Raw genomic sequence first — 14,800 nt, 5'->3', positions numbered from 1 at the left:
TTTTGTGAGTGATCCAAATAACCAGTAAAGAACTGGAACAGTGTGCCAAAGCGCGCGCGCGCGCGCGCCCACACACACACACACACACACACAGGGAGGGTGGCAAGGGGGCGGTGTTTGTGTGCAGTCCACACACCATGCGGAATAACAGTAAAATGTTCTGTGCTGCTATGATACTGAGGGATAAGCTCTTGTCAACATGCCATCAGGAATGACAGTGTAATGGTGAGAAGTAGGCTTCTGAATTAGAATACAGGTCTTCAAGTGTTGAGCATTTCAGTGTTTAGCTCTGGCTCCAGGGAGTTAGTTGGAGCCCAAGCCACAGAACTGTATTTTGGTTGAAATCCTACAGGAAGAGGAAGAGGAGGAGTTATTTGTAATTATAAATTGTGACAAACAATTTTTTTTCTTTTTTTTTCTTTTTAAGTTGGTTCATTCTCACATGATATACGTATTAGATAGCTACAGTAGTTGAGTTCAAGTCATAAGCTTAGCAGTCAAGCTTAAGATACCTTCACGCTGAAAACCAACTCCAACAAACAAAAACATACAGCTGTTGTAAGTTTGGCAAACTTGCAACTGTTGTGAGTTTGGCAAATTTATAACAGCTGACAACTATTGAAAACGGTTTCAAATTCTTGTAAACACATGTTCGGCATTTTTATTTTTTGTTGCAGGAAATGGAAATGATTTCTGATTGTGAAGAGTTTGCTCTTTCAGAGTACATGATGAACCCATGCAGGATGGCATCAGAAAGCCAACCAGGACAGAATGTTCCATTACTGAATATCTTGTGCTACAAAAACTGTGGGGAATTTTTTTGGAATATTGTAAGCAATTTTTCGGTGTCTTAGAACAACTATGCACTTAAGTCCTGAAAAAAGTAACATTAATGACTTCTGCAACTGTGTCTTTGCACAGTTTTCTTAGAAGAAATAAAGGAAGTGCCACAGTTTACTCACAAAGTGGAAGTTTTGATGTGGAAGATCGAGAAACAGGCAGTGTTTTGGATGACAGTCAGAGGACGTCTCAGCAAAATAAAAGTCTCCAGAGAAAGGGAGGCAACGCAGGAAGAACCGCAAAGAAAAGGGATGAATTTGCAATCTACTTTGTTTGGGATGTTGGTAAAGAGAAATGGCAAGAGAAATATGAATAAATAAATACCAAGTGAAAAGACAAATGCCAAACAAAACTCTTATAGCTTTAGTTATTAACAATGTAAGCCATTAATTTACAAACTACTTTGCATCAGATGTTGACAAAATGATATGACAAGAGAAATAAATACATATCAGGTGAAAATACAGTTGTAATTACAAAGTTTCCAACAGCTTCAGTTACACTAGTGAATTACATTTTACTTACGATTGTAAATATTTTTCTCCCTAGCTTGTTCACGCCTTCCGTATAATTCATATGCTCGCAAAATATCAATTTTGGAACGTAGATCTCAGCTATGCCAGACCTACTTTTAATTTGGACATTTTACAACACTCACAATTGTACTGTGTTTTTCATATTGGTCCATTTCCTTTCACACTCCACAAGCAGTACACCAATTTTATCCAAAACTTCTTTCAACAAATATTTCCTTTTATATCTGTCTGTATATGCAGAATCAGAAGGATCCTATAGAGGTTTCCTCATTTCAGTTGCTAACAAAACGCTGACTTGTTGGATCTGTTGACGATTCGTGAGTTGCCATTGTCGAAAGAAACACAGCAGATGAAGAAAGAAATGCAGCAGATGGCACAGCGCATGCGCAAGTCACACAACTCTGCCATGTTTTTGTTCACTGACCATAAACTACAACCTCAAGACAAAACTTCTCTCAACTAGTTGTTCAGACTCGTGACTCCAAACAACTGTTGACAACAGTTCAATACTAAGTTGAACTTCAAGTTGAAAACAGTTGTCAACCAAGTTTGATGGAGTTGTTTTCAGTGTGAAGGTACCTTTAAACAAAGTTATTCTGTAGGTCAATTTTCTCTTTCAAACATTTAAAAACACATAACTTTATTGTCATAGAAGAGTTAAAAATCAATGCTAGAAATCAATCATTGTGCTTCATTCCTTACTGTATCACTATTCAGCATAAGAATACAAATTAAACATTACATGATGTGTTCTTCTGCATTTGCTGTTGTCTCACTTGAGTTTGTTAGGTGCACAGATGTTAAATGAGATAACAGCTAATACAGAAGAATATATGGTATTATGTTTACATTTGTACTATTCTTATGGCAAAGAGCATACGTGATTCACGATTCATAGGAAACATTCTCTTGTCACTGGCAGTAAAACATCACAGAGGTGAAAAAAGAAAGGTGTTGTCATTATGTCACAAACTTACATAGCTCAAAAAATTACGCTCACCACATTCATCCCTCCATGGTTCACCATGGTGATACTTCTCCGTGAAGTCACTCTAATGTGCCCATGCCCAGTTTCGACCATGTTGGGTGATTTGATTGTGTGAAAACGTAGTTGTTTCATCAAAAATGCAGCTTGTGTTGTTTACAGGTGTACTAATCAATCTCATCATAATCTAAAGTTTAAAGGAATCGCATTTCATTTGAAAATGGAGCCGTTCAAACAATACAGGGTGTACATAAAGTTGGGGAACACTTTCAATTATTTATTGCACACGAACCAAACATTGTACAGATATCATACATGTGTCATTTTGAAGAGAAACCCTGAAAGTTTGGTAATTTGCTGATAGTTAGTGCTACTTGCAAACACGGTGACTTCAGGTGCAGAGTGAGATTTCTGTGTGTTGAAGTTCGACAAAAACAAGTGTGCTACAGCTGTTCAACAGATGTTTAGAACCAAGTACGGTAAGAAGCCACCAGCAAGGAAGGCCATTCACCACTGGCACAAAAAATTCATTACAACAGGTTGCTTGTGCCTGGCATAGAGAAGCGGACATCCCAGTGTGAGTGAAGTGAATGTGGAGCACGTACGAGAGACATTCATAAGGAGGTCAAAGAAATCAGTGCGTTGTCCATCTGGTGAACTCGAAATGGCTCCAATGACAGTGTGGAAAGTCCTGCGACAGAAGCTGTCTATGAAACCATTCAAATTGGAGCTAGTGCAGAAGCTCAATGACGACAACAAAGAGAAGCATTTTGAGTTTTGTTCGCAGTTGCAACAAATGAATGAGGATGGGGATGGCATTGTTGATCGCTTAATTTTTAGCGACGAAGCCACTTTTCACACTAATGGGAAAGTGAACAGGTGTAACTGTCGAATCTGGGGTACAAAGCATCCACATGAGTGCACTAAATTTGAGCATGATTCCCCAAAAGTAAATGTTTTTTGTGTCTTGTCACGCCAAAAACTGTACAGGCCATTCTTTTTCACTGGGAGCACTGTCACTGGATATTCCTACTCGGACATGTAGCAGCAATGGTTGATGCCTCAAATGCAATTGCACTCTCAGTTCATCTTTCAGCTCCATCCCATTTCCATCGTGAAGTTCATGGGTACCTGAACACGGAGCTGCCACATCGATGGATAGGCCGTGTTACAGAAGGGGACAGCTGTTTCATGAAATGGCCTCCCCGATCACCAGCTCTCACTCCATGTGACTTTTTTCAGTGGGGACACATTGGAGATCTACCACGTGATGTAGCAGAGCTCCAGGGAGAATACAGGAAGCAAGTGCCACAGTCAACAACGCCATGCTGGGACAGGTATGGCAAGAATTTGATTACTGTATTGACGTCTGCTGGGTCACTCATGGTTCACATATCGAATGTTTGTAAAAAAATGTTTCAGAGTTTCTCTTCAAAATGCAATATGTATGATATCTGTACAATGTTTAGTTCTTGTGCAATAAATAACTGAAAGTGTTCCTGGACTTAATGTACACCCTGTATTTGTATACATGAATTATGGTTGCTCTGTTTACTTTTATTGTAGTAGTTTATGAGGGCTGTTCAATAAAGAATGATCATATTTTTTTTGACAACATACCTTTACTCATCCTCATAATTTTGATGGTCCTTCTCAAAGTAGTCTCCTATGAATGTGATGCACTTGTTCCAGCGTTTCTGCCAGTCTTCAAATACATGCTGGAAACCATTTTTTGAGAGGTCCTTCAAAATCACCTCTGCAGCCTTCACCACTGCTTCTGATGATAGATAATGCCTCCCATGAAGGTGTTTCTTCATGTTAGGGAATAGACAAATGTCACATGGGGCTAAATCCGATCTGAACTATAGGGAAGGTGAGGGATGCACTTCATTTTGATTTTTGCAAGATATTCAGCAACAACATTGGCAATATATGGCCACGCATTATCGTGGTGCAGCATCCAGCCTGTATCATGGAAATATTGTCTTTTGCGCCTGATATGGACTTGCAATGATTTCAGGTCAACCCTGTAGTATTTTCCAGTTACTGATGTGTGTGCAGGTACAACATGCTGATAAGCAATTCCATGAGTATCAAAGAATAAGATGACCATCACTTTCCCAGCAGAAGCAAACACTTTTGCTTTTTTGCAGGTTGGTGACAAAGGAGATTTCCACACTGAGCTTTGCTGTTTGCACTCAGGATCAAAATGATGTAGCCAAGTTTCATCAGCAGTGATTACATTTGAAAGAAACTCTGGATCTTCCTCTAACATCAACTTTAACTGCAAGCAGACCTGCATGTGAATGCCCTCTTATTTGGGAATCAACAGTTTTGGAACCCATTGCACACAAACACCTGTCGTGTTATTTTTCTGTCAACAACGTGAGGGTGGCACATAATGAAATGTTCAGTATTTCAAAAAGTGATCTTGAGGTAATTCGTTAATCCTCTCTCACAATGACAGCAACAGTGTTAATGATTTATTCCGTAAGAACAGTACCTGGAGCACTGGGTCCACCTTCCTTTGAAATTGATTGTCGGCCTTCTTTAAACCACCTTCGAGCTGCACTGTAGTGAAGAACAGACTCTCCATAGGCGCCCCGTAACATTGCATAGGCCTCAGCTGAAGATTTGTTGAGACAAAAGCAGAATTTCAAAGCCGCATACTGTTCTTCACGTGTTAGCCCATTGCAGCGGTAGGCGATACTGACGTTGTCTGCCTCTCACAGGCGGGAACCAGGAGTCCCAACAATGAAAGTACTATGGCATGTTTGTTGCACATTAAGCTAACAGACTATCATAAGATTAAATTTTAGTGCAAGAAATTATGACCTTAAAAAAATTATGATCATTCGTAATTGAACAGCCCTTGTATTTCTGTCATTTAACTTTAAACTGTATAATCTGATGGCATGTCAAAATATACGGAAGTTTGATCAGAATCCCCTATCTGGCCAAGAAATTATTGGTTATCAGTGTGCCACCTCATTACAAAGCACTGAAATTCCACAAGTTTTCTTGATAATTTTTCAGTAGTTGCTGCAAAGTGAAGTTCACTTCCAAAATGAAAAACTCTGTGCTTCATAAAAAGACTAATACAGTTGTGGCCAGTCTTAAAATTTTTCATTTTTTGCTCTTGAGCAGTTTCATCTGCCTTAATTTTTAAAATTTCAGCATTCACAGGCAGAAATTTCTCATGTTGTTCCTTAACAAACTCGTTTAAAATTACTACAAGAGCATGATACTGTCCACATTCAAATAATTTGTCTCTTTGCAGTTACCACTGTCAGACACTGCTTTCATCAATGCCGCATTGCAGATCTGCAGCACGATTAGAACTTTTTTCTGAAAAAGAAAAACTTCCTTCTTGACTTAGACTGTTAGGACGAAGCATATCAGTTTCTTCAAATATAGCCTTAAACTGTCCTACCTGTTTGCTTAATGTAGGACTTTCAGTAGGATTCATATCTTAATTTATATATTCCAGATTTCTCATGAAAACTAGTACCAGTAGCCATATCATGTTTGTATGTTGTTTATTACTGATGTAAACTTATTGTGGTGCTGCAATTTTTCATTGTGTTTACTTGAGTTTACAAGGGTGACAATTAAACCTTACCTGCATCATACCGGGTTGAGGGTTCCACTCAGCTGCTGTCACAACAGCACTTGTAGGGTTTCCATTTGGTCCTGTAGTGCAATTTGCATGGCCTGCTGCAGGATTTCTGGATGCATACAGGAGACCCAAATCTTGCAAAGCCTGTTGAAAAACATTTACAGAAAAATATGAATAATCTGTAGTGTAACATATTACGTAGGGGTCTTTAAATATGTCTGCTTGTGTCTGTATATGTGTGGATGGATATGTGTGTGTGTCTTTCCGCTCCCGGGATTGGAATGACTCCTTACCCTCTCCCTTAAAACCCACATCCTTTCATCTTTCCCTCTCCTTCCCTCTTTCCTGATGAGGCAACAGTTTGTTGCGAAAGCTTGAATTTTGTGTGTATGTTTGTGTTTGTTTGTGTGTCTGTCGACCTGCCAGCACTTTCATTTGGTAAGTCACATCATCTTTGTTTTTAGATGTATTTTTCCTGCGTGGAATGTTTCCCTCTATAATAATCATATTACTTAGGGGAAGTGATGTGTTGCGTGGCATCTATCAAACAAATGAATCACCACCGTAAAAGTTTTATTTAATTAATGAGCTAGTGTGGTATGCTGTTCAGAAGTTTGTTTTCTTTATTTGAATTTATCCTGGAGTGGATAGATGCAGGGTATCTGCAAGTTGGGAAGACAATAGCACTCTTACTACATTTCGCAGTACCTGCCGTTTGGGCAGTCTATTCCATGTTGTCGGGTCCTGTCTTGGAGGTATGGTGCTCATCGTGGAAGAAGAACTGCTGTGACAATCAAAAAGAACAGCAGAAATGGAATGAATGTCAATTAATATCAAATTAAATTGTAATTGATACAGCTTGTTTGTCAGAAAGTATTGTATTAGTTGCTTGAGTACTGTAAGGAATCGGTCAATATATGAATGTTAGAGAAGGAGGTCTCTACATAATTTATTGGTTGAGAGAGACCTTTTTACCTTCCAGCACAGAAGAAGCTGCAGAAGGAGAAAAAGTCTACATCAACAAAGACATACATGGTTAGTCTGATCTGGCAGTCTGAACGCAAAATTTTTAATCAATAGTGATAGTAAATTCATTTATGAAAATAGTACATCACGTAACATACAGACTGGGTAGACCACTTGAGATCTTTCAGTAATGTAACCATTAAAGTAACATGGCTTCTCTTGAGAAGTTCTTTTACATTTCGCTACAAACTTTTATTTAGATGTAACTACGGACAAAATTTACTGCTCAAGTCTAATCATGGAATGTAAATTGCTGAGTGATGAAAGCATGAACAGAATGCTATGCAAATGAGCTTAGGTACTTAGAACAATACGTGAAGCATTTAAACTTTCACTTATAGTTTGGCCAGCTTAAAAGGAAAGGTAAAATAAAAGACAACAAGAATTATAGTCAGGAAAACCGTGCTTATCATTTTAATCAGCCTCAACATGGCTTCCTTGAAGGAAAGCTGTACAATGGCACCTTACCCCAGTATGTGCTATCATTTTTGTAGGGTGATTAAAAAAGCAGTATAACTATATGTACAAAGGATACTATGAAAGTTATGCAATACAGCTTTACTTATTTTTTTTTTTTTTCAAAGTAATTTCTGCCATACTGAATACACCTCTCTATCTCCCAACCCCAATCCCTAAACCAGTTCTCCCACGTTTCTTTGCCCTCAAGATGCCCTTATCACTTGAAAACAGCACTCCTTTCACCTCCATTTTCACATGCAGGAACAGTGCAACATCACGCGGAGCAAGGTATGGATTGTAAAAAGGTTGCTCAAGACGTTTCAGTGCTGTACCCTGCAAATATTCAGTGCACACTTTGGCGTGGTGAGCTGGAGCATTGCCAAGATGGAAGAACCAAGTCTCCATTCCTGACTTCGGTCACAGGCTCTTCGTAGACTGGATGACTTTGGGCAGGCACTGCTCAGTGTATCACTTGGCTATGACTGTCTTCTGTGTGTCCAAAACAGCACGCTCCACAATTCCACTCAATTTGAAAATAACGGTTATCATTTTCCTCTTTACTCATTGGGATTTTCAGACAGCTAAGAGTGTGTCATCATCTTCAAAGACCCAAACTTTGTTTTGTGTCTTAGGTTGGCGCATCATAATAATACAGCCAAGTCTCATCACCTATCATGATGTTATTCACATACTGAGATTGTCCTTTAGAAAACTTCTTTAACATCTCCCGGCACCAAGTCACATGCCATGCCACCTGCTGTTCACTCAGTCTATGTGGTACCCAGAGACAACAATGTTTCTCTACTTGCAAATGATCATGCAGAATCAAACAAATTGCTGGTGCATTTAGTCCTAAGGTATTCTCTATCTGCTTGTAGGCCAGTTGCCTGTCTTTGTTCAATCATTTTCCTAACAGCATCTATGTTTCCATCCATATCTGATGACCATGACCTTCCCGTCGTCTCAGCATCCTCCAGAGTGAAATTTCCTCTCTGGAATACTCTCTACCACCTGAATATAGTTGTATGATGTGGACACAAATCACTGAGTGCAAGAGTCATTTCTTCAAAGCACTGGTCTATGTTTAAACCATGCACAAAGTTGTACAGTAACACTGCCTGAATCTCACTCTGTGACCATAATGCGATAGTAATCACTTCAAACTAACCCTGCTAGAGAACGACTGTGCCCACAGACTTGGCACAGCACCTGCAATTCAAGTGTGAAGTATTCTCAGAACATAGCAACAATCGGCCTCCTGCGACTTATTGTAGCGCCGTACTGTAAACCAGTAATGAAATTGGTTTGTCATCTGTAGATTCAACTTAGAACATAGCTAAATAAATAACTGTGGGCTGTGCATACTATGGATAATTTTTGCAGTTTGATTAGAAGTTATCTCCCCCCCCCCCCCTTCCCCCCAATGCGACTTGGGGCCATCAGTGTTATTAATAATGTGGCAACCATGTACAACACACATAACTCGCCAATCATCAGTGCTTGATGCACGTAGACCACTCGAAGATGATCAGGTTTACTATTTATAGTTATCATCAACAGGAAGCAAGAAGAGACCCAGCTGCATGCAACATTAATTACACTTTGTAATTGTTAAAATATGTAGGAAACATATAAAAGACATACAGATATTTCAAGAGCTCTATTAAAAATACCTTATTGGCTCATGTAATTTGTATGTAAAATTATGTTCACTTATAATGGGATGCACCAACTATCATCTACACAAAACTGGAAGAAAAATATATGGCCTCAGCTTAGGATTTGGTATTTGTTTCACAATGTGGTCTACAGAAGTGTAAAACCTGTGCTGTCCTCTCTTGACTGGGTAAGCAAATGAACATGTGAGGATGGTTCAATAAGTTTGGTAAAAAAGAAAGAATTTTTTTTTTTTTTTTTACATGTCACCTTACTTCTCAACATATTCTCCTCTGAGATATACGCACTTAGTCCAGAGGTCCTTCAGTGACCGCATCTATCACTTCCTCATTTGACAAAAATTTCTTCCCAGTAAGATAAAGTTTAAAGTTAGAGAACAGGAAGAAGTCATTTGGAGCTAAATCTGGTGAATAGGGTGGAAGAGGAACTAATTCAAAGCCCAATTCAGACATTTTCACCAGTGTTGCTGCTGATGAGTGAGATAGTGCATTATCCTGGTGAAAGAACACTTTTTTTGCATGTTAACCTTGGCCTTTTTTCAGCCAATCAAAGTTTCAGATAATCCAATAATGAAGCATAATAGGGTCCAGTTATGCTTCAGCCTTTTTCCAGTTAATCTATGAGGATTTTTCCTCGAGAATCCCAGAAAACAGTAGCCCTAACCATCTTTTTGACTGCTGTTTTTACTTTGGTATGCAATGATGGATCCAGTTTTCATCAACAGTCACAAATCAGTCACAAAAGGTCTTGCGGATTGTGATTACCAGACATTGTGTTGAAATGCACTTTTGTTCAGCTGTGAGCATTTGCAGTACCCAACTCTCACACATCCTCTTTGTAACCAAATCTCCATACAGGATATTATGCTCTCACTCAGTTGAGATGCCTATAGTTTCAACAATCTCATGAATTTTCATCTGGTGGTCTTGCATTATCACATCATGGATGTTGTCAATAGTTTCCTTTGTTGTGACCTCAACTGGATGCCATAGTGCATTATTCCATTCTTTCACAGAAATTCGCCAGACTTACCGAACCTCTCTCATAATATTACTGTACGAAATACTCATTAGGAGTTGAGCCGCATGTTGGCTACATCCAGCAATCACAGTCTCAAATGTGATTGCCTGCACGCTCAAAATAAGCAGTCAAAGAGCGGTAGTCACATAGTCAACATACAGCTTTAAATAATTGCATATTTGATACCTCTTCTGGAACATCTGCCCAAAGTTACTATGAAAACAAGGTGTTCAGAGGCAAACATCATTTACTGTTTTCCACAGAGGACATTGCATTTGCTCTCCCTTTGATTTATCCAATGATATAACTTTCTTCAAAGTGGTACTAAAAAACTATGAATACTTAGTCACTTATTAATTAAAAAAAAAAGTTTTTACTATATGGCCAGTAATAGCAAGTAACATTAAGCTAAATCTATTCAGCTCTTAAAGAAACAATATAATTTTTCTATCAGATCTTAGTTCACTTATTTCACTTATATTTTTAACTTCAATCTTAAGAGCTGCAGAAATTTAAAACATAAGGTATGGATGTGAGTCAGTGCTTGTATGGGAGTGCATAATAAGTTGAACTGTGTTGTGAAATACAAGGAATACTGAACAGCATGGCTTACTGATTTATCGAAAGCAAGAAGTAACAGAGTAGGGAAAATCTAAGTTTGGACTGAAGTACCTTCTGCCACACACTGTATGCTGACTTGTGCAGTCTATACATATTACTGAAATTAAGTCCCCCCACTGTACTTTTCTGTATTTATCTGAAGGCTGATCACAGGAACTGCTGTTGGGATTTTGATAGGGTTTTTGCTAATAGGTAGACTACTCAATGAGGAAGGTTCGTGTGTATAATTTTTCATCATTATGCCAGAGAAGATAAATAGTACTACTCGAGTGAAGTCATGGGGCTGGTCACTTGTTTTTACCTAGGTGATAACAATTTTATCTTCCAGCAGGATAATGGTGCTAAGCATAATACCATAAACACTACACAGAGTTCCTGTACAACACCCCAAAACAGCTTCAGACAGTCCAGTCTCCTAATTTACAAATGCAGAGTCTGAACTAAGAGCAATCTTATTACAAATAAAAGCAATACAATGAAACACTTTACGAAAGCTTGGGGCTGAGGAAACTTTGAAATTGATGGAATCAATTAATAAAAATACAGTTTTCAATCATTCATTTCACTTGATGTTAGCAGAATAATTTAATTACAGAAACTACTTAAAAAAAGAGGGGAACTGGGTGAAGATCACACTATGTATCTGACAAAATTATTCAATTCGATAGATAAAAAATCTACTCACCAAGCTGCGGCAGAACACACACATAAAGGACTGTTGTAACTGGCAAGCTTTTGGAGCCAGTGGCCTCCTTTTCAGGCAGAACGGTTGAAGGGGAAGAAAAAATGATGAAGTAAAAGGACTGGAGAGGTCTAGGAAAAGGGGCACAGTTCAGGAAAATCACCCAGAACTGCAGGTCAGGGGGAGGGGGGGGGGGGCAACTTACGTGGTGCTTGTATCAAGGCCAGACTGGGTGCAATGTTATACTGACAAGTGTGGTCATACTGCCAAGAACTTGGAACATTACTAGGGGTCTGACTACATGGGATGAGAAGCTCCCGTACAGTAAGTCTCTCCTGACCGGTGGTTCTGTGTGACTTTCCCAAAATCTACCTCTTTTCCTAAACCTCTCCAGTCCTTTTCCTTCACCTTTCTTCCTTCCCCTTCAACCCTTTTGCCTGAAGACAGAGCCACTGGCTCCAAAAGCTTGCCAATTACAACAGTCTCTGCAGCCACTTGGTGAGTAGATTTTTTATCTATCCAATTAAATAATTTTAATAGAGGGAAACATTCCACGTAGGAAAAATATATCTAAAAACAAAGATGATGTGACTTACCAAATGAAAGTGCTGGCAGGTCGACAGACACACAAACAAACACAAACATACACACAAAATTCAAGCTTTCGCAACAAACTGTTGCCTAATCAGAAAAGAGGGAAGGAGAGGGAAAGGCGAAAGGATGTGGGTTTTAAGGGAGAGGGTAAGGAGTCATTCCAATCCCGGGAGCGGAAAGACTTACCTTAGGGGGAAAAAAGGACGGGTATACACTCGCACACATACACACATATCCATCCACACATATACAGACACAAGCAGACATATTTAAATAATTTTGTCAATAATTGATTGTTTTTGGTGTTATACTATGTATCTGAATACATATTGCATGTCTAAAATGGATGACTGCTTTGAAGTTTTACTGTATTTGAAACAATGTTTCATTTTAATTATTTCATCTGCTTCTTATATAAAAATACTGTATCAGCTATAATCTGCAGCACTTGTTCTTCTTAACACAGTTATTTGTATCCTAAACAAACTCCAAAGCCAAAACATCTAGATGGCTGAATACACTTTACAGCAGAGAATGTGATTACATAAAAATATTTACTGTGATAAATTGAAATGATTTTAATCTTAACACATACGTAAAACTATGTTCAACCCATAAAGTGAGTTTCATGTTGTATTAGTCATACCTACACTAAATAGTAGCCAGAAAAGTAGAGCATGTTACCAAGTGATGTCTTGAAATATTACATTATTCTTCAAAAACATAGTTGTTGTATTTTTATGTTTGAAAATAAAACGCTAGGCTCAAATATGATGTTACACTTTATTTCCTGGGACATTTGTGAAATAACCACACACACAGTGTCACCCTCTTTGTTCCCCTCAATATGCACTGCACTAAGTTCAGTACAGTTCCTTACTACTGCCAAATGAACACACAAATCAATTGAAATGAACAAATTTTACTTGTGTATTCCCTATTGTAAGCCTATCAGATTTCATGCATGTTACTCACTGTGAACTGAGAGTCATGTTTGCATTCTGCAAGTTGTCTGATCTTTTCATTTGTACTCAGACTCTTGGTGTCAGAGAATTGTAATGTCAGAAGAGTGCTTACATTCACGGGGCAAAATACTTCAGATTTACATGTAACAGAATTTCAGTGTTGTGAGTTATACCTCCATGTACCATTATGAGACAAAAGATACACTTCTTCTTCTTCTTCTTCTTTCCTTCTTTCTTTTTTACAGTGAGTCGATATCAATATGATGTTACACTTTTCCAGGTCACATGAGCCATGGACTTAAATATAAATTAAAACTGTTGTGAAGACCTGTTTACATATTCTCAAGTACAATTAATTACATGAAGGTCCACTGAGGCCAGATTTGTAAGAGTACAGTATCCCATCCAATTGGTATTAATTGATTATTTTACAATATTATAATTTGTTTGGATTATTATTTTCAAATATGTAACAAAAATTAAGGCAGGTACCACTTCAAGACTAGCGTTTCCTTTAAATAGTGAAAAGAAATTTCATATAGGCTTAAATCTTTTTAAATATGAACCTGTGAAACAGTAATCCTTCGAACTGGTTCATGTGTTATCCAGTTACAGCTGTATGTTGGCTTTTACTCATGCATCTTTATATGGAACAAGGTATGTAATTCATCCTGCAGAAAAAACATAATCTTACCTTTTTATCCAAGGGAGAAAGTTCTTCTGATGCAGAAGGTACAGAAACATGTACTGAACTAGCACGTAAGTTGATCACCAGTGCTGGGTTTACACTCTCCAACCATTTCATCAGCAAATGTGTCTCAGGCTGCAGGATGTGTTTTGGCAGTTCACCTACAAGGAAAACATATAAATCTTTATTTGAAAACTGAAACCTCATGAAACTGACATTATATTTCAGAAGATGATTTTCCTTGAATCTATAAATGATGAATTTGAGTAACATAAATAATTCCAGATAATGGAAAGTCCAGGAGACCATCCGGCCACAGTGGCCAGAGATGATGGTCACATGTGTGTGAGTTGCATTTGTTTGAGTATTTGCAGGGTTGGTATTGGGGGGGGGGGGGGGGGTTGCACGTGTGTGTGCTCTGAGTGTTGTAGGGGTGAGTACAGAAATTGATTCAGGGGAGAGGTTCTGGGAAGGACGCAAAGCTTTAAGCAAAGATAGGAGGTTGTGCTGGACTTCCAGGATGGGATCACTCTGGCACAGTCTATAGTTGGAGGAATCAGACATTCGGCAGAGGCTTTCTGCCAGGAAGTCACTCCAATTAACAATGGCAATGGTGGAATCTTTGTCTGTAGGTAGGATGATTAGATGAGGATCTGCTTTGAGGCTGTAAATGACTCTTTCTTCTGCTGAAAGACTGGTGTTTTTAGGAAGGGACTTAGGTAATGATGATGGGGCCAGATTGGAGGTAAGGAATTCCTGGAAGGTGTCCAAGAGTTGGTCAGGTGGGAGGGGTTGAGGATCATGGTTGAATGGAGGTGTGAAATGGGAGAGGCAGGGTTCAGGATTGGGTACGTGGTAGCTTGGGTGGAATGATTGATGGAACAGAAGTGTTTCCATTGCAGGGATCAGGAGTAGGCATCTGACAGGTCCAATGTTGTTAAATTTGGTTATAGGGCTGAAGGTGAGATTTTTGGATAGGACTGAAACTTCTGTGGGGCTCAAGATTTTGGTGTAAAGGTTAACAACAGTATCCCATGGTTATTTAGGCTCTAAATTTACTGGACTGTTGGTACAGAGTTTTGGGGAAG

At 38.7% G+C, this 14,800-nt stretch overlaps 1 protein-coding gene across 1 annotated transcript in view; it reads right to left on the bottom strand.

Annotated features, from left to right (window-relative positions):
• Window positions 1–14,800, bottom strand: part of LOC126203914 (carboxypeptidase D-like) — a 266,351-nt gene that overhangs the window by 26,091 nt on the left and 225,460 nt on the right. The window contains exons 22-23 of the mRNA XM_049938305.1: window positions 13,719–13,873; window positions 5,984–6,124 (exon numbers count right to left, since the gene is read on the bottom strand). Coding sequence (XP_049794262.1) covers window positions 5,984–6,124; window positions 13,719–13,873 — 296 coding nt within the window. The remainder of the gene's footprint in view (window positions 1–5,983; window positions 6,125–13,718; window positions 13,874–14,800) is intronic.

This window comes from Schistocerca nitens, chromosome 9 (genome assembly GCF_023898315.1).
Source record: "Schistocerca nitens isolate TAMUIC-IGC-003100 chromosome 9, iqSchNite1.1, whole genome shotgun sequence".
Taxonomy (NCBI): Eukaryota; Metazoa; Arthropoda; class Insecta; order Orthoptera; family Acrididae; genus Schistocerca; species Schistocerca nitens.
Note: the sequence above shows the minus strand (reverse complement) of the source record. Positions and strands in the feature narration are given on the sequence as shown.